The sequence below is a fragment of the Pelmatolapia mariae genome, linkage group LG4 (genome assembly GCF_036321145.2).
Source record: "Pelmatolapia mariae isolate MD_Pm_ZW linkage group LG4, Pm_UMD_F_2, whole genome shotgun sequence".
NCBI classification, from domain to species: domain Eukaryota; kingdom Metazoa; phylum Chordata; class Actinopteri; order Cichliformes; family Cichlidae; genus Pelmatolapia; species Pelmatolapia mariae.
In genome coordinates, this window is record NC_086230.1 from 9,605,761 (window position 1) to 9,625,687 (window position 19,927).

A 19,927-nucleotide genomic window follows, 5' to 3' on the forward strand; every position below is an offset into this window, starting at 1 on the left:
TATTCCCTCGGTGTTAACTCTGTTTTTGTTCTGTACAAGGATGTAAATCTGGCTCTTCAAGCTCTTTAATGTTCCTGTGACTTCATCAGGTAGTTAGTACATGTCAGATGTTTGGTTGCAGAACAGGGTGATTTAGGGTGTTAGGCTGTGAGGTTGTTATTAGGTCGAAACCTCAACCAAAACTAAAACTTGGTATGGCTGCAGGCTCAGGCAGTAACCGTCTGCCGGTTCATTACTGTGGGAAAAACATTTCATGCTGTCACTGTTGATCTTGCAGATTCAAAGTGCTGCATGGGTCAAAGTGTCACGTCCATGACCCCGGACCTGAGCTGCTTTTCATGTCCGACCACCTCTGTTTGATTTCACTTCCTTTTACCTTTTTCTGGCTTCTACTCAATCCCTCCCTGTCCTCCTGCGCAGGTATGTAGCAGTTGGTTTCCTGATTAACTGCTGCTCTGGGTGTGCATCAGACACACCTACAGCAAGCATGAGACGGAGCGGCGTGCTGAACTAATTTCTTACAAACTCATATTGTTTGACTCCACGAGCAGAGGTGCATCTAACTCCAATCACCCACGTTAATTACTAAGCATGCTGCATACTTACACACACACACACTCAAGATACAATGCATGCTCTGCAGCCCTGCAGTTTATCTTTGTTATCAGCTCTTTTCTTTTCTTTATTTACCGCTTTTGGCAGCAGGTGAACTTTGCATTCCTCACATTAGACCTTGACTCCTGTCCGGTGATTCCACAGGGTGTGTGTGTGCGTGTGTAAGCACAGACGATATAGAAATTTATATGCTCACCCACGCTGTCTGAAAGGTGAAAGGTTAACTATTTAGAGTACCACCCAACATTTAATGAAACCGAGTATATAATTTAGATTTCATACTCTGCTCTTTTCTGTTTTTATTCATACTTCTCAGATAACAAATACTGAAACGTAGCACAGTGAAAATCTAGGTTAGACCTTTGATTGTCACATCTAAACAAAGAGAGTAAGTCCTAAAGATGAGCCTGATATCCAGTCAAGTGGCTAGTTTTTCTACATTCCTCTCTGATCATCTCTGAGGGGACTACGAGTGCTTTGTAATATCCCGTGTGAGAAGCAACTTTAGAGCCCGTTACTATGATGAAATTCTTTAAAATAACCAAAAAAAAAAAAGGAAAACAAATCCCATTCAGCTGACTGTATATCACATATGAGCTAATCAATGATTTTGATGTAACCTCAGGAGCAAAATGATGTCCCGTCAGACTTCCTCTCGTGTTTCCTGCAAAGGGATTAAAAAAGAGAGAAAAAAAGAAAAAGCACACTCACACTTCTGAGAAAGCACAAGCACACAAAATTACAAGGGTAAGCACAATTATTCTCCTAGAATGTGAGGTTGCGGGAAAGTGGAACAGGTCCGCCCGGTCTGCCGCTCTCTCTGCTTTTCCTGGCGACACACCTGCTGGCCCGGGGAGGAGCTGAGACAGGTGAACGCTCCCTTAACTGAGAGGGAGACGCCACGGGAGGCAAGAAGGGAGCGAGAGGAAGAAGAGAGCAGTAGGAAGAAATACACTTGGACTCAGATTATACACACAAGCGACGTCCCGAGATGTCGAAGAAACAGGATCCCAGCTCCGTGAAGTTAAACAAGTGAGTTGGGATTTACTCTCTCTCTCCCTCTGTGTGTGTGTGTTACTGTATTGTCTTGGTTTCTCTCTTTTAAATGCCTGACGGTGTTTGTTAATCCTTTTTATTTTTTTGTGTGCCACGATCCCATTTATGTTTGCACAGGCTGTTTCACTTTCCCCCGACAATAACACCGCAGCTCATGGGAAAGCAACACTGAGTGTTAAAGTACAGCCTGTGTTTTTACCTGCAAACAGACTTTCTGTCTCATTCATTCTTGTCTCCATGTCACTAACTTTAAAGTCAGTTTGTTTGTCACCTTGCCCAACTCCTTCACTTAACCACACGCATTTTTAATTGTTTCTTTGACCAAGGGGTGTATCACCAGAGTTCACTGACTCACTTAATCCATTTCTGGTGCCACTCAATAGGCTGACGTTCTGACTCACTCAGCCGATATGTCAACAACGTCCCTGTCATTTCATCCGACAGCGTGTATAGTGTGCAGCTTGCAGTACTTGCTTTGCAGTTGTTCGAGGGGGAAAAGTGAGTTGACTCCTGACGATGTTAAATGTGTGGACTCTTGAAGCGATTAAGCAGGGGTTTTATCTCATCCTGGTGTGAGGGGACACAGGCAAACACACACATACTGTTACAGTGGGGCGTGACCTGAAACCAAAGACTTGAAAGTGTGACTGTAAAGAAGGCATGAAGGAGCGGCAGGGCAGGGTTTTCCTGCTGCTGCTGCTTTCTTAATCAGCGCAGTGACACTTGTACCTGAATGGAAGTGAATGTTTATTCCGCCTGCGTGCCTGCGACAGGCTCAGGGTGGTGGGGGCTTTACATGATGCACTGTGTTTATACACCACTGTGGATTTTCATCGTCTTCTGTCCTGTCTTCCTCCCCTAACCATGGTCATGCTGGAGGTTTCTTCCTGTTAAAAGGGAGTTTTTCCTTCCCACTGTCGCCAAGTTCCTGGTCATCAAGGGGGTCGTCTGATTATCTGGGTTTTGTCTGTGCTATTTTAGGGTCTTTACCTTGTAGAGGTGACTGATGATTTGATTTGGCACTATATAAATAAAACTGAATTGAATTGTGTTGTGGGCATTCACATCATTTCTGATGCACAGAGCTGAACATTCGCAATTCATGGGGGTCACGAGCTCCAGCAGCGCTGCGTATTTCTTCTGAGGTTCTCAGAAATGAAACACGTGACCCGCATGTTAGATGTTTGTAGTAAAAATCAGTTTGGGTAAAGGAGAAATCAGTGCTCGAGGAAGTATTCTATTTATATCCTGTTTTTCCCCAAAAGTACGTCAGAATTACAAATTGTGAAATGAAAATGTGTGTGTAATTTAATTACACACAGACACACACACACACGCACACATTTATAGTTTAGTTTATAGTCCAAAAAAATTGACATTTTAAAATACTATTTTATATGAAATCGTTGAATTGTTATTACTTATTGTATAAATTTATGTAATTTTAGTTAAGACAACTGTTAATTAAGCTGTGGCTGTTTTAAACAGGACTGCAGTTTATTTATTTATTTTAATCATGGACCAATAAAAGAACTACATTCCCTATTTGATAAAGAGCTGGCAATGTAAAAACAAAAAGGGATACATTCTTACTAGTACTCATTTCAAATATAATAAAATAATCAAAAGAAACCATGAAATATGAATCGCTTTTTAATATAAAGCGAGCAGCTATGGCAGGGCTGTCAAGCAATGGCCAAGCAAAATCAATTGCTCTTGAAATTGCTCTTCTTTTTACTATATGAATTAAATATAGATTAAAGACATGTGACAGAGTAAATTAATCCAAACCCTTTTTACCCTGCAAGGAATGAAAACAACACCCTCCTAGATCTTAACCTCCTGCATCAGTGCTCCTTTGGAAGCCATCATGTCTGACTACAAATGTCAATCAATGGCACCATTCATATGATTAAAGGTGCAGCAGGAATGTCTGAGCTCGTCACAGACAGCATTCCTGACTGCTAAAGGGAGGCGACAGGGGGACACTCCCCTCTACCCTGCAATGTGCGTCCCCTCATCTGGGGTGTGTCAGGATACATAGTTGTCTTTCATACTACAGCCAAGAAGGAATGACAGAAAAAACACATTTAATGAGAACAAAGAGCTGCGTGGATATTGTTTGATGAGTGACATTAAAGTGAAGAAACACGAAGAGCCACCGAGCTGGTTTTTATGTTCACAACTGAACAGATTTCTTTAGTATGTTTTAGTAGCAGCAGTGAAAGGTAAATAACACCATCATGTAACTTTAAGCACTTTCACAATTAGGATGTTCTTTTTCTTCATGTTCATCTGGCAATATTTAAAGTGGACTTTTATGCTTTTCATTATTTTCTGTCACAGATTTAAAATAATGGATGCTCATGTTAAAATGACTAAAGTAAAGTCAGCATATGTGGCAGGGTTTTTTTTTTAAACTCTTGGCTCTGTATGATGCCACAGAGAAGGGATATCCTCTCCAGACCCATCCATCCACCCATCCATCCATCTTCTTCCGCTTTATCCGGGGCTGGGTCGCGGGGGCAGCAGCCTAAGTAGAGAAGCCCAGACCTCCCTCTCCCCAGCCACCTCCTCTAGCTTGTCTGGGGGAACACAAGGTGTTCCCAGGCCAGTCGAGAGATATAATCTGTCCAGCGTGTCCTGGGTCTGCCCCGGGGCCTCCTCCCGGTGGGACATGCCCGGAACACCTCACCCAGGAGGCATCCTTGTCAGATGCCCGAACCACCTCAGCTGGCTCCTTTCGATGTGGAGGAGCAGCGGCTCTACTCTGAGCCCCTCCCGGATGGCTGAACTTCTCACCCCATCTCTAAGGGAGAGGCCAGCCACCCTTCGGAGGAAGCCCATTTCCGCCGCTTGTATCCGCGATCTCGTTCTATTGGTCACTACCCACAGCCCATAGGTGAGGGTAGGGACGTAGATCGACCGGTAAATTGAGAGCTTCGCTTTTACGCTCAGCTCTCTCTTCACCACAATGGACCGGTGCAGTGTCCGCATCACTGTGGCCGCAGCACCAATCCATCTGTCGATCTCCAGCTCCCTTCTCCCATCACTCGCGAGCAAGACCCCGAGATACTTGAACTCCTCCACTTGGGGCAGGAACTCGTCTCCAGACACACCCACTTGTATTTATGAGGAACACCCAATCAGAGGAGATAAGGATAGTGATTAATTGGGAGCATTTTCACCATCATCTGTCTCTGTTCCTACCCAGGAGTCAGGCCCAAGAACTGGCTGTGCTGATATCTCGCATGCAAAAGAATGCAGACCAAGTGGAGAAGAATATCCTGCAAGTAGAGAAACTGTTGGCTGTGGTAAGAAGTCCTGATGAATCATAGGTGGAGGCACTGTATGCCAGCATTTCCTTTACTTAACTTATCATTCTGCCGTAAGTGTTAAAAATGCAAACATGACATGAATCTCTGAGGCACTTCCTTTCCTCAAGAAGTTTAGCAAAAAATCTAGAGATTTAAAAAAAAAAATGGTTGAAACGCTACTTTGTTGCATTTGCGGTTCTCCTGTGTAGGACAAAGAGCGAAAGGGGAATAACGAGCAACTGCTCCACAAGAAGGAGAATGCAGACAACCTGGCCCAGGCCGAGGGACTGCTCAAGGACCTTTTCATGGACGTGGGCGGAGCCAAGAAGCTTCAACACCCTCAGGCTAACGAGATTGAGAAAGAGTGAGTGTGTTTAGAGGTGTCATGGCCAAAATTCAAACATGCACAAACGTTAGCGTGCATGCCAAGCAGACAGAACTTGATCTGTTACATGCCACGGAGGCACACTCGTCACAAACAATCATTTCCACAATCCCTTTCATTGCTCTCCACCTTAACTTAAACATTTCGTCTCTCAGTGTGGGAAATCTCCATGATCGCTGGGCCAAGGACTGCGCTACCTTCAGGGAAGTGTACGAATCGGTACAAGACGTGGACCTGACCCAAAAGATTGGCTGGGGTCCTCTGTTTGATGAGAAGCTGGTCAGTTGAACGACCAAAATTTCTGCAACCTTTGCAACCTTAAAGTCCTTCAGAGATTTTTAGTAGCTGCTTGAATCTTGAACGGTTCTCTGTTATGTTTTACAGAAACAGCTGAGAGCGGAGGCATACGGCCCTAAGCTTTCTGATGTAGAGAGGCAGATAGCAGCTCATAACCTTCGCCATCAGGAGATCAAGGCCTATCAAGACCAGCTGAAGCCCAGCACTACCCTCTCACAGGTAGCAGAGCAAAGCTTCACATGTATGTACAGTTCCTGCGTGCAGGATGGATCATTAACGTGCTTCTTGTTTGTTCACAGGAGCAGTACGCTGCCGTCAAAGAGAAATACGCTGAACTTTTTGTAAGTCGATTTAATTAGTAAATTTGCCACTTGTGCTGCTTGGAGTTAAACTTGAGGAGTGTTGTGTGTGGTGTTCATATGTTGTTTGCACCTTGCGTGTTCTGCAGGAGAGCTCCGAGCGACGGCGCAACCACCTGGCTTCTTTATACGAGTACATGCAAAGCTGCAGCAAGGAGCTGATCTACCTGTCGAGCCAGCAGGATAGGATCCTCCAGAGAGACTGGAGTGATCGCATGGTTGACCCGCCGAGCATCCGCATGGAGTATGAGGTGAGAATCCAGCATCACGCATGCTGAGTGATTATTATTAGTTAAAGTCTCTGTTTGTGATTTTATCGGTGCAAAGGGAACTTTGAATTGAGCACTTGCACGTTTCATTTTCGCACAGAAATTCAAAACTAACGGACTGTTAGCACACGAGCAAGAAGTCAACCAGCTGCAGGAGGAAGGAGATAACCTCGTTAAGATGAAACACCCCGGCAGCCCAACCATAAAAGTACATTTTACATCTGTGATAAATCATCCTAGTATGGCTGTATGGTTGTAGCATTATTTAAATTTGATCGTTGATGTTTTTGTCAGGCACACAGAGATACGGTACAAGCTGAATGGCAAGCCTTTCTCAACCTGTGTCTGGCACAGGAAGTACACCTGGACAATATTGACAACTACAAAAAGGTAAAGAGCTGTGAGGAAAATTAAAAGTTTCCACTTGACTAAGAGCCTGCTGCTAACAGCTGACTGTTCAATGCAGTTCCAATTGGATGCAGAAAGGTTGTCAGAATCTCTGGAGAGACTCAGCTCGACTCTGGACTCAAAGTCCATGGAGAACAAGACCAACCCCGAGATCCTGTTGGCACTCGAGGTAAGACACAGTTTTTTAAAAATATGTTGCGATTTCTGTGCAACTTCTAGGAGTCTTAACAAGCATAGAAAAGCCATGTTTTCATGGCTGACACAAGAGGGAGGGACAACTAGTCAAATGTGGTACATGGAAAACTCTGCCAAAAATTAACACCAAACCAAACCAGACAACAGTTTGGGAATTCAGTCTGTTACAATTTTAAATGCACAGACTTCCATACCCATGAAATTAGGAGACTCGGCTGGACTGTAACAACAACAAACTGCTGTGATAATTGAGACTGCTGTAGAGAGGAATGATTTTAGGCCAATGTTCAAGTTCAGGGATGTTAAAATGGTTATTACAGCAGTGCTACTGTAGTTGTTAAGTGTGTGGGATTTGTGACAAAGTTCAAATGTCTGTCTCCTGCCTAATAATACTGTGTACAGATAACCATTCGCACCTTTGGTCCATTTAGAACCACCAGTTAGCCTAACCCCATGCGTGTTTTTTTTTTTTTTTTTTTTTTTTTTTTTTTTTTTTTTTTTTTGACTGTGAGAAGAAGTCAGAGTGAACATGTAACATCCACAGACTGGATTTAATCCAGAATCTTCTTGCTGCAAGGCAGTAGAGCAGGGGTGAGCAACTCCAGGCCTCGAGGGCCGGTGTCTTGCAGGTTTTAAATCTCACCCTGGGTCAACACACCTGAATCAAATGATTAGTTCATTATCAGGCCTCTGGAGAATTACAAGACATATTGAGGAGGTCATTTAGCCATTTGAATCAGCTGTGTTGGATCAAGGACACATCTAAAAACCTGCAGGACACCGGCCCTCAAGGCATGGAGTTGCCCACTCCTGCAGTAGAGCAAGCTAGGACACCACAATGCCACACTGCTGGAGGCTCACATATTAATAGCAAAAGCAGTTTTGTCTTTAACAACAAGGGAATCAGTCTGTAAGAAGTAACTTGTTTGGTTCTGGTTTGGCTTCATACTGCAGCTCGTGTGTTGACTTGCAGTATTTGCTGATCATTTGCATCTTCTGTTTCAGAAAGCAGGTTCGCCGCAGTTATCTGAAAAACTTTGCCGAGTTCATTTCAGAAAAGCTCCTTCAACTTCAGTTCAACTCAGTTTTATTTATATAGCGACAAATAACAACAACAGCCACTTCAAGGCACTTTATACTGTAATGTAGAGACCCTACAATATTGGAAGGAAACCCAAACAATCACACTGGCGCCCCTTTGAGCAAGCACTCGGTGACAGTGGGGAGGAAGAACTTTTAACAGGAAGAAGCCTCAGGCAGAACCAGGTTCAGGGAGGGGCAAAAGACACACTATGTTTAAGCCCATGTTCAAAATTTCACCTCCTGAGAATCTGCATTCTCATGTGAGGGCATTATACTTCGGCCTTTATTGACTTTTTACTTAATTCTGCTCATTAAAGTGTTCATTTCCTTGCTAAACAATGGTGACTTTGTTGTGTTATGGTGCAAAATAAACCCATTGTCCCCATTTAAGGATATACTCAAGGAATCAGTTTGCACACTGAACTATAGTTGTACCTCTAACTACTTGAACAGTGGGAAAACATGGAAACTGCTTTGAAACTGTTTTGAAATTCACTTTCAGGGAGATGAACCAGCAGTGAAGAGGAATGAGCAGCGCCTGGCTGCCCTCAGGGAACTTAGCGATAGCATCGTGCCTCTGAAGTTGCGCAGAATGCAGCTCAGCAAACCGACCACTGTAATATCCCTGTGTGACTGGATTGATGAAGAGGTACGATGTCAACAGGTGTCATTTACAGGCAGCCACCTTATGTTGGAGATAGTAAATTTAGGGATTACTCTTTCCTTCTCTATCTGTTTTAGGGTGCCGTACGACGTGGTGAGAAGCTAACCCTGAAGTCCAGCTCCGATAATAACAACTGGAAGCTTCAGGACAGCAGTGGGAAAACCAAAACCCTCTCTGCAGCATGTTTTATGATCCCACCACCCGATCCTGAGGCCTTGGAGACAGTGAATAGGTATAATCACGACTCCTTCAGCATACTTTATTGGTGATTATAATTCAACCTGAAGCTGATTTTAAACCAGCACTGTGTGTATGTGTGTGTTCAGTCTGGACAGACAGCTGGCTGATATAAAGCGTCGTAGATCTGCTCTCATAGCCTCCTTAAAGAGCCCCGCTGTAGAGGTGATTCAGCCTCAGAAGGCAGGTGAGAACAAAAACAGTCACTTCACTTCTTCTCATCTCCTCGGACTTTCAGACCAGGACAGAAGTCTTTTCTGAAACGATTGGGCTAGTCTATCTTTTCATTGTAGAGCTGTTTTCCTTTCTCCTCAGTTGCTGTTAAAAGTGCTCCAGAGAATCCCAGAGTTGCAGAGCTCCTCAGTGAATTAGGCAAAATCAATAAAGCCCTGGAGGCGCTGGAAAAGGAGATCCTGAGGCGAGCTAGGACCCCGCTAGACAACCGTAACCCAACTCAGGACTTGGCAAACAGATTGCAAGAGCATGAGGTAAACATGACGAGCATTATACTTCAATGGCACCACGCAGGTCACAATGCAATTGAATTATGTCCTATCTAAACGTGTTCCTTTGCCCTCCAGAAATCTGCTCTCGCTGTGAAGAAGCTAGAGTCAGAGAAATCTGCCATCCAGAGAGAGGTGGATCCTATTCTGGCTAAGAAACCTCTGGGTCCCACCGCCTCTGCTCTGCCACCTAAACTCAGCGCCACCAACAAAAAGTTTGATGACATCAATGCTCTCATCGACCTTTATAATAAAAAGTACGAACATTAGAATGAAATTCTAAATAAAATCTCAACTCTAGAATGAAATCTTCCTTAAAGTGCAGTCATTATAATGGAAGTTTTTTAATAGAAAAAAGCCTAGTTTACTCATAAATATACATAGACTAGCGTGTAATTATGTCTTGAATGAAAAATGATACGTCATAAACTTATAATTAAGCCATTAAAAATAAGCAGGTTTGTGGAAACCGTCATGTTCCCCCACCATAATTGAATACAATTATCTCCCTTCCACCTGATCGTGTTTTTATATATGTGGCTAGAGACCGGCTACATATGGATTACACCAAAGGTGTTCGCGTGTTGTGGATGGACATTTCAGTCCGTTCTTGGACCTTTAGACTCAAGATAAAAGGGATATGCATATGTTTTATTGACAGAGGAGGCTTCCCCTTCACCAAAGAAACATAAAGAAAGAGACAACAGTCAGAAGTGAACTTCTCTTACTGAATGACCTGTATTGGACTTGTTTCAAAAGGTTTTACAGCCTCTGTAGTAAATAAAGATGGACACCTCTCACCCAGCATTGACAGCTGTGGTAAACGGTGGACAGAAATAGCCATTTGTTTCAATAGATTTTACCATTAAATTGAGCATTTACCAACGTGTCAGTTCAGATACAGTAGAGTAGCATATCTATGTGCGTGTTCTTGTGGCGTTTTCTTTATTTTATTTAACTTTGCTACTTCTCTGCTTTCATCAGAGCAACAGCTTCCATGTACTTAGAGAAAGAGATAAAGAACGTAGAGGGCGTTGTCTCTGGGTTTGAGAAAGAACTGGCTAAAGACGGCACCATTCTTGACCAACCAAACTCTCTTCAGAGTCGCAACCAGAAGCTTCAGGTGTTGTAAATAAATCTAAAAGTTATACAATAGTATAGATAACTGGAATCGTGCAAATGTGTCTTTTCTCATGCCTTTTCTTTGTCGTTATGTTGTCAAACAGGCAATGAGTAAAGATGTGGCCTCAAAGAAAGATGAGCTGAAGAAATTAGGCAAAGAATTGGACCTGACAGAGCAGGCGTGCAACTCTCTGCAGCAGAATCTCAATGAATATTGTCCCGACATCCGCCGCCAGGAGGACCAGGTGAAGAGCCTGAAAAACCGTTACACAAGTGTCAATAGCCAGCTTCAGGAGAGGTGAGAGAAAAGTAAAGACAAAATCAGGCATTGTTGTAACCATTGCACATGGGTGTTGTTGTAACTCACGTGCATGTTTTTGCTTTAGGTCTGCTCTTGTGCAGCAAGCAGTCAATAAAAACCAGGATTTCCAGAGTGCCGTTCAGTCGCTGGACTTCTTCTTGGTCAACTTGCCAGATAATAAGATCAAACCTATGGACGGAGTGGCACAAATTACAAGCAAGGAAAATTCTCAGAAGGTGAGTGGAAGTATTTTGTTTTGTAATTTTCATTTTATTTACATGCATTAACAAGACTCTGATGTCTATAAATAAAATAGCTCAAGTCTGCTTTTGGTTATTTTTTTAGAGAGTGGTAGAGGACATCAAGAAGAAGTCAGGTGATCTAAACCGCGTCAAGGACCTTTCCCGCAATCTGCAAAATGTCTTAAATGTGAGTTCTGAGAATAAGACCTAAACCTAGCGAAATATTTACTGTATATTAGGCATAACCTCAAAATGATGCCATTCTTAAATGTTTAAATGTATTTCTATTTCTTTTCAGGACTATGAGATCAAGTCAAACACTTACCGTGCCATTCTGACGGATGATGATGGTGCTGACGAGAGTGAAGAAAACGTTGACGAGGGACCAGTTTTACTGAAACGTCAAACTTCAACTCTGGCTCAGGCGATACAGAGAACGGTATGGTTTCACACAGCTACACAAAGACAATAAAGGAGCTACAAAGTGGCTGTGGCTCAGGTGGTAGAGCAGATCAGCTACTAATTGGAAGGTTGGTGGTTCGATCCTTGGCTTCCCCAGTCTGCATGCCAAATATCGTTGGGCAAGATACTAACCCCAAGTTGCCCTCTGATGCGTTCATCGGAGTATGACTGTGTGTGAATGTAGTTTAGTTTGCACTTGTGTTTAGAAGTGGTTGTGAATGGATGAATGAGGCATGTTATATACAGCGCTTTGAGTACTCCGGGAGAGTAGAAAAGCGCTATATAAGGCAAGGCAGGTTTATTTATATAGCACAATTCAACAACAAGGTGATTCAAAGTGCTTTACAGAGACATTAAAAACAAAAACAAATAAAAAGCATGATTTAAAATTGATTAAGACAAGCAAACAAACAAACAAAAAAAACAGTATATAAATTCAAAACAGTAGATAAAATCAGAACAGTAGATAAAATCAGTAGTTAAAATGTAAGTTTTGAAATTTAAGCTTAAAAGTGTGGATTTGGTGCTTTATTCAAAAGCAGCTGAGAACAGGTGAGTCTTCAACCTGGATTTAAATAAACTGAGTGTTTCAGCTGATCTGAGGCTTTCTGGGAGTTTGTTCCAGATATAAGGAGCATAAAAGCTGAATGCAGCTTCTCCGTGTTTGGTTCTGACTCTGGGAACTGATAAAAAACCGGATCCAGATGACCTGAGAGATCTGGAAGGTTCATACTGGGTCAGGAGGTCACTGATGTATTTTGGTCCTAAACCATTCACAGCTTTATAGACCAGTATCAGAACTTTAAAGTCTATCCTCTGACGGACAGGCAGCCAGTTTAAAGACCTCAGAGCTGGACTGATGTGGTCCACTTTTTTGGTCTTAGTGAGGACTCGAGCAGCAGAGTTCTGAATGAGCTGTAGTTGTCTGACTGATTTTTTAGGTAGACCTGTAAAGATGCTGTTACAGTAATCAAGCCTCCTAAAGATGAATGCATGGACTAGTTTTTCCAGGTCCTGTTGAGACATCAGATCTTTTATCCTTGATATATTCTTGAGGTGATAGTAAGCTGATTTTGTTATTGTCTTAATGTGTTTTTCTAAGTTTAGGTCTGCATCCATCACTACACCCAAATTTCTCGCCTGGTTGGTGGTTTTTAGGTGTATAGATTGAAGTTCTCTGGTGACCTGTAATCGTTTTTCTTTGGCTTAGCATTGAAGCTAGTGACGAGCTCATTGACTGAACCTCTGGACAGGTCGGGTGTTAATGGGAAGACCTGGTTAAAGACTATTACTTCAGTTTTGTTTTTGTTTAGCTGGAGAAAATTGTGGCACAACCAGTCATTAATTTCCTCAATGCATTTACCAAGAGCCTGTACAGGGCCTCGGTCTCCTGGTGACATTGTGATATATATTTGTGTGTCATCTGCATAGCTATGATAGTTTATTTTGTTGTTCTTTATAATCTGTGCCAGTGGGACCATGTAAATGTTAAACAGAAGGGGTCCCAAGATGGAACCTTGGGGAACTCCACATGTGATACTTGTCTGCTCAGATGTGAAGTTACCTATTGATACAAAGTATTTCCTGTTTTCTAAGTATGTTTTGAACCAGTTTAGTACAGTTCCTGAAAGACCTGCCCAGTTCTCCAGTCGTTTGAGTAATATGTTGTGGTCAACAGTATCAAATGCTGCACTGAGATCCAGTAAAACTAAGACTGACATTTTTCCACTGTCTGTATTCAGACATATGTCATTAAACACTTTGGTCAGAGCGGTTTCAGTGCTGTGGTTCTGTCTAAAACCTGACTGGAAGGCATCATAGCAGTTAAGAAGTAATTGAGCTGTTGAGAAACTGCTTTTTCAATGATCTTACTTAAAAATGGGAGATTTGAGATCGGCCTGTAGTTATTCATTTGTGTCTTGTCAAGATTGTCCTTTTTCAGTATAGGTTTTATTACAGCAGTTTTTAGTGATTCTGGAAACACACCTGATGTTAAAGAAAAGTTTACGATCTGTAACAGGTCTGACTCCAAAGTCTTTGAGACCTTTTTGAAAAAACTTGTTGGCAGGACATCTAAACAGCAAGAGGAGGAGTTCAGTTGGCCTAAGATGTCCTCCAGGTCTTTGCTGTTAATAGGGTGAAACTGTTTGATGGTGTTTAAACAGTTTTTCGGTGGACACAGTACATATCCCGGATCTGCTGTTGATGTACCAATTGCTTGTCTAATCTTTTGGATTTTTTATGTGAAGAATTTGGCAAAGTCATTGCAGGCCATGGTCGAATGAAGTTCAGCTGCCACTGACACAGGAGGGTTTGTTTGCCTGTCAACTGTAGAAAATAAGACCCGAGCGTTATGACTGTTTTTGGTGATGATGTCAGAGAAGTAGGACCTCCTTGCACTCCTCAGTTGTACATTATAATTGTGAAGTTTCTCTTTATAGATGTCATAATGAACCTGGAGGTTTGTTTTTCTCCATCTGCGCTCAGCTTTCCTACACTCTCTTTTTTCATTTTTCACCAGTGTGGAGTTTCTCCATGGAGACTTTTTCCTTCCAGAGATAACCTTCACCTTAATGGGAGCAATAGTGTCCATTACATTTAACATTTTAGCATTGAAGCTAGTGACGAGCTCATTGACTGAACCTCTGGACAGGTCAGGTGTTAATGGGAAGACCTGGTTAAAGATCTCACTACTATAAGAATCAGTCCATTTACAAAAAGATATTTTTCTTTGTCAGTCATTAGTTCAAGCACACCACTGGCTCAACAGAGTCAATAAGTGACTCTGCAAGCAGCTTTGCAACCCACCTTTTTGTCTTGCTGTATTTGACTTAATTACTGTCATAATTCACAGTTCCCTGCTTTTTTCTCTGTTGCGGTCTTGCCATTTCTGTATAACCAAATTTTAAATTATTGTAGATGGAAATAAGAATCTTCTTCTTTTACTACAGGAGAAAGATCTGTTGAACCGCTTCGCTGAGGTGTCTGCAGAGAACAACCAGCTACTAAATCAGTTGGGTACAACAAAGAACATCATGGCTATGGTAGGATATCATGGAATCAAAATAAATCCAGCAGCATTGTTGTTGTTATTTCACTGTGTGGCTGTGTTTTCTGTTTTTTTACATTAAATAATACTCACCACCTCACCTCACCCACCTTCTCTGACCTTCTTTGTGTCCTTTTATTTATGCGCAGAATGAAGAGAAAATCAGTCAGGTGGCTGTCACTCAGCAGCTGCAGCTCCAGAGCCAAATGAAAGACCAGGAGCAAAGCGATAGTCTGAAAAAGGAATTAAGAGAGGAGGTCAACAGGCGTCTTCATGCTGAAAACAACCTGGATACATACCGCAAGAGGTTTGTGTCTCTGAAGAACAGGAGAGGAGTGGAGAGGTTGGAGGAGAAGGAGGTGGTGCAATATTACCGCGATCCCAAACTGGAGATGGACCTGCAGTCGCTGAAAAGTCGGATCGAGGATGAAGCACTGAAAAGGTCAGGCACCAAAACAGAGATTGAAATCATCAATGAGAAGATTATCAAACTGGAGCTGCAGCTGAGCAAAGTCGAGCCTAAACTAGTGACTAAGATCCTCACCGAATACGAGAAGGACCCCCAGCTTGATAAAGAAGCAGCTAAGCTTCGAGACGAGATACAGAGGTTGCGCCTGGAACTCCAAACGAGGAGCACAGAGGCAGTTCAAGTGAAAAAAGAGATAACTGTTTTGGCTCAGCAGAAACCAAAAATCATAGAGAAAGTTGTTAAAAAGGAAGTGGTGAGACTTGAGAAAGATCCAGAAATGCTGAAAGCTGTTCTTCTGTTCCAGAGTGATATTGCAGAGGAGGAGTACCGATGCAAGGCCCTCAATGATCACATTTTTAGCACAAGGAGCCAAATAAACACACTGGAGAGGGTCATCCCCACCATCCAACCCAAGGTTATTACCAAGGTTGTGAGCCAGGTACAACAAGATCCGGAAACGGTTGAAGAGTCAAACAAGCTGCGGATGACTTTGGAAGAAGAGAAGGATGAAAACGTTATCTTGATGAAAGACCTGACCACCCTTCAGTTACGTTACAGTGAACTGGAGAATCTCAGGCCAAAGGTGGAGGTGAAGGAAATCATCAACGAGATTTACAGAGTCGATCCCGAGACAGAGGTCGAGATGATACGTCTGAGAAAAGAGCTGCAGGATTCAAGCCAAAACCGCACGGACATGGAAAAAGAAACTGACACAGTGACGAAAACTTTGGTTACACTGCGGGCTCAGAAGCCCAAGGTGGAGTACAAGGAGGTGACCCAAGAGGTGATCAAAGAAGAAAAGAGTCCAGAAGTCATCAGGGAATTACAAAGACTGAGCAACCAAATGAACCGTCTGCAAGTCAACTATGACACCACCATAGAGCTTCTGACCCACCTGCGTAAAGAAAGGGATGAGCTGAAAGCTGAAAAAACTAAAGTGGAGACACAGCTAGTGAATAAAGAAGTCATTAAATATGAGAATGATCCTCTTCTGGAGAAAGAAGCTGACAGGTTTCGACGAAACCTCAGAGAAGAGATTCAGCAGCGCCGATCTTTAGAGGAATGTCTCTTTGACCTTCAGAACCAATACATCACCCTCGAAAGGCAGAAGCCAGAGGAGAAAATTCTAACACAGGAGGTGGTTCGCCTTCAGAAGGACCCTAAGCAGATCCTGGAGCATGAGAAATTAAACAAGAAACTGGATGATGAAATGAAAACCCGCAGAAAAATTGAACTGGAAGTCCGACAACTCAGAGCTCTGATTCAAGATAAAGAGAATATGCTGGCTCAGCTGGATGATCGTCAGAAGAAGATCCAAGTAGAGTCAGAGCTGAGACAGATCAAAGCTCGTATTCTTGAACTGGAGAATACCCCACCACCCATTGAGGAAAAAATAATTGTCGAGGAGGTCTTGAAAGTGGAGAAGGATCCTCAGCTGGACAAACTCATTGGTAGTATACATGGCAACTTGGAGACAGAGGGCAATGAAATCAATCGTTTAGAGAGAGAAATCCGAAACATAAAGCTCAAGCTTGAAATTCTGCAAAAGGAAAAATCGATTGAGAAGGTTGTTTACAGAGAAGTTGTCCGTGTGGAGAAAGACCCAGCAGTTGAAGCTGAAAGGGAACAACTCAGAGAGCTAGTAACAAAGGAGAGAAATCTCAGGCGGAACCAAGAAGATAACATTCAGAGCATGCACCTCAAAATGACCCATCTGCAGACGTCAAAGTCTGTGACTTCTCAGGAGGAGACCACTCTCATTTCCATCAGAGATGCTCTGCAGAGAGATAAGGAAGATCTCCTGAAGCAGCTCAAAACCTTAGAGTCCCAAAGACAGAGCATCAGCATCACCTTCCAGCAACAGTCCAAGTTGATGAGTGAGAGGAACCTGATGGTACGGCAGAGAAGTCTTAAGACGTCCTCTGAAATACAGCGACTTGAAAAAGAGATCCTAAAAGAGAAGGACAAAATACACGAGAAAGACAAACTCATCATCGAGATGCTGGACAAAATAAAGCATGAGGACCATTCTGAGACTCAAACCAGAGAGGCAAATCTTTCCACCAAGATCACCATCATGGATCCAGAAACTGGTAAAGATCTGTCACCCTACGATGCCTACTTACAGGGACTAATCGATCGAAACCAGTACATCAAACTGTCAGAGCTGGAGTGTGACTGGGAGGAAATCACTTCAACTGGTCCAGGTGGAGATACAATCGTTTTGCACGATCGAAAAAGTGGGAATCAGTACTCTGTGAGGGATGCTCTGAGGGAGGGCCGTTTGACTCAACGTGACGTGAGCCGCTACAAGGAAGGGAAAATGCCCATTTCTGAGTTTGCTCTCCTCGTTGCAGGCGAAAGAAGCAAGCCCTACGTTCCTCCATTAATGCCAAAATCTCCCACCAAAACAATCCCAACCACTCCTACCAAACCCATCTCAGCCTCTCCCTTGAGCTCCATGTCTTCATCTCTGAGGTCTTCCTACACTAACCTGAACACTCAATACAGCGGCAGTCTCGGCAGTCTGACCAACCTCAGTGCTTTACCAGGTGATGAGTTTTTCCCAATCTCGGGCATTTTTGACACCACCACCGAAAGCCGCATGTCTGTGAGAAGTGCCCTCACCCGCGGTCTCATTGATGCCGACACTGCTCTAAAGCTGCTGGAGGCACAAGCAGCCACCGGTGGAATAGTTGATCTGGGCAAAAAGGACAAGCTGTCTGTCCACAAAGCAGCTGAACAGGGCCTCATTGACACAAACCAAAAGTATAAGCTTCTGAATGCCCAGAAGGCCTTCACCGGAGTCGAGGATCCTGCGACCAAACAGCGTCTCGCTGTAGGACAGGCAGCACAGAAAGGGTTCATTCCCCAAGAAAATGCCAGGAGGTACTTAGAGGCGCAGTATTTGACCGGCGGGTTGGTGGATCCCACCAAAGCAGGCCGCCTCACTATCAAGGAAGCTCTCGCCACCAGGCTGATTGACAGCACAACGGCAAAAGATCTGCAAGATGAGGCTTCCCACACAAAGGAGCTGGTGGACCCCATCAGTAAAGGGAAGATATCATACAAACAGGCGATAGATCTGTGTAGAAAAGATTTCAGCACAGGCCTCTTGCTCCTTCCTGCAACCTCCACTGACGTCGCCAATGCTCCATCATACTCAAACTTCCGTTTCTAGGAAGTTTTAAAGTCTAGATTTAGCTAAAGATTTAATTTTCTACAGACTCTGGTGCTAGAGGGTGCATGAAAAGTCTAATTAACATATTTAGGGGGGAAAGAAAAAGAGAAAGACAGGTGTTCATATGTTTTGAAAACACTGGAAAAAAGTCTGTCTGGTAGAGCTGCACACTTTTATCTGTTTCTTTTTTTCCAGTTCTATTGTTGGTCTGCTGTGAAAACAAAGTTATTTTTTGTTATGTATGTGCTGCATAGGGGCTTATTAAAATGCTTCACTTTGATTTTTTTTCTGCCTTGTTATTTAAAATACAACCAGCTGCAGCCTGTGATAGGCTTTTGACCAGTCCTGGGTGTAACCTGGACATCAAAGTGCTGCAGAACTGAGTCGGTATGATCTGAAAGTAGAAATAGAACCTATAAACTCATCTGGAAAGTGTTTACTCAGGTCATAAAGCAGACTTCTGTACAACTTTATGCAGCTGCATTTGCTGCCCCCTGCTGGACATTGCAGGTTCAAGCCACTTTTCCAGTTCTTCTGCCTTCACTTTTTAGTTTGTGCAGCTTTCTCCATGTTTTATATACAGTCCATGATGACCGCGGACTCCTGGTTTTCAACATTAATATGAGGGATCGCGCATTTCCAGAAACAGTGTTCTTCATAAGACAGTGACGCGTGTGTTGCAACTACAAATACCCCTCTCATGAAAATAGTTGTACAAGGCTGCCAACCCCAGCGAGTCATATGTTTGGAAATGGTGGATTAAGGATACAGATTAAACATGAGTCACATAAGAGCACTGTAGTGCGTTAAGGTTAACAAGGTCAAACTCGTTGAGGCATGCGTCTAATAACAGACTGCCCCAGCGACGTGCACGCCTTCTTGTCTGCAGGCCGATGAGCAAAGGAGCGTGCAGAAGCTGATTTGTCTCACGCATGGGCCTAAATTGTGATATTGGTTATGGTCTAACACTGCGGTGGTGACAGAAAACGGTGTTGGGAATGTGTGGCCTCCATGCTGGGATGTCTGCCTGCCAGATTACCCGGTGACTGTAAGGACTTTGTGGGATTATTGCACATGAGCCTGTCTGGAGACTGCAGTAGCCCCACTCTGTGTCCAAAGCCGGGGGGATGAAGGATGTTCCCTGATTGGGTTGGGTCATCTCACTTAATGTAGTTGGCTCACGTGATGATGTAAGTTCTCATTTTTTCAAAGTGACAATTGGAGTTAAATTGTGGATTTCAGATGTTTTTGTGTCTAACCCCATAATGCGTGTCTAATAACCGCCTGTCCATTAAAAAGCCTGCTGAATGATGCAGAATATGGCAGCATCACTAGTGCGTGGCAGCAAAAGTGGTCCCTTTGGACTCACCGATTATTGCCCGAGTGACGTATGCGATAATTGGAAGCTCCTCTTTGTTTTGCTTGATTATTGCAGTTATAATTCTAGACTATGGCGCTATCGGTTAAACATTGACAATGGGTCTCTGAATTGATTTGGACTCTGTGAATGAAGACGGCAAAGCCTCACAAATGCCTGCCCTGCAATCATGCCAACAACATATCAACTACTATTTGGAGCACTCTCATTCAGGCAGCCCGTCCAGTATTTGCACTCTTTAAATAAATATAGGCAGCAAATTTTCAGTCTATTGTTGCTACTTGAAATTGATCATTACTGAAAGCATTTAAATATAAAGCTGCAAACTACAGGGT

General features: G+C 43.2%; 1 protein-coding gene across 1 annotated transcript; it reads left to right on the plus strand.

The window, feature by feature from the left end:
* Positions 1-1,606: 1,606 nt before the first annotated feature.
* On the plus strand, positions 1,607-18,376 carry evplb (envoplakin b). The gene is made up of 22 exons (XM_063470971.1): positions 1,607-1,647; positions 4,886-4,985; positions 5,198-5,352; positions 5,529-5,652; positions 5,758-5,889; positions 5,970-6,011; positions 6,119-6,280; positions 6,399-6,506; positions 6,593-6,688; positions 6,765-6,875; positions 8,487-8,633; positions 8,726-8,880; positions 8,975-9,072; positions 9,201-9,373; positions 9,467-9,645; positions 10,373-10,511; positions 10,615-10,808; positions 10,897-11,047; positions 11,157-11,240; positions 11,352-11,492; positions 14,467-14,559; positions 14,714-18,376. The coding sequence occupies exons 1-22, from the start codon at positions 1,607-1,609 to the stop codon at positions 18,212-18,214; spliced, it is 6,126 nt and encodes a 2,041-aa protein (XP_063327041.1). The 3' UTR covers positions 18,215-18,376.
* Positions 18,377-19,927: the final 1,551 nt, after the last annotated feature.

Excerpts from the sequence above, each read along its gene's own strand:
- evplb (XM_063470971.1), top strand. The coding sequence starts at position 1,607 with ATGTCGAAGAAACAGGATCCCAGCTCCGTGAAGTTAAACAA. Across the intron at positions 9,374-9,466 it reads ACAGATTGCAAGAGCATGAG|AAATCTGCTCTCGCTGTGAA; the intron begins GTAAACATGACG and ends TTTGCCCTCCAG. Across the intron at positions 11,493-14,466 it reads CTCAGGCGATACAGAGAACG|GAGAAAGATCTGTTGAACCG; the intron begins GTATGGTTTCAC and ends CTTTTACTACAG.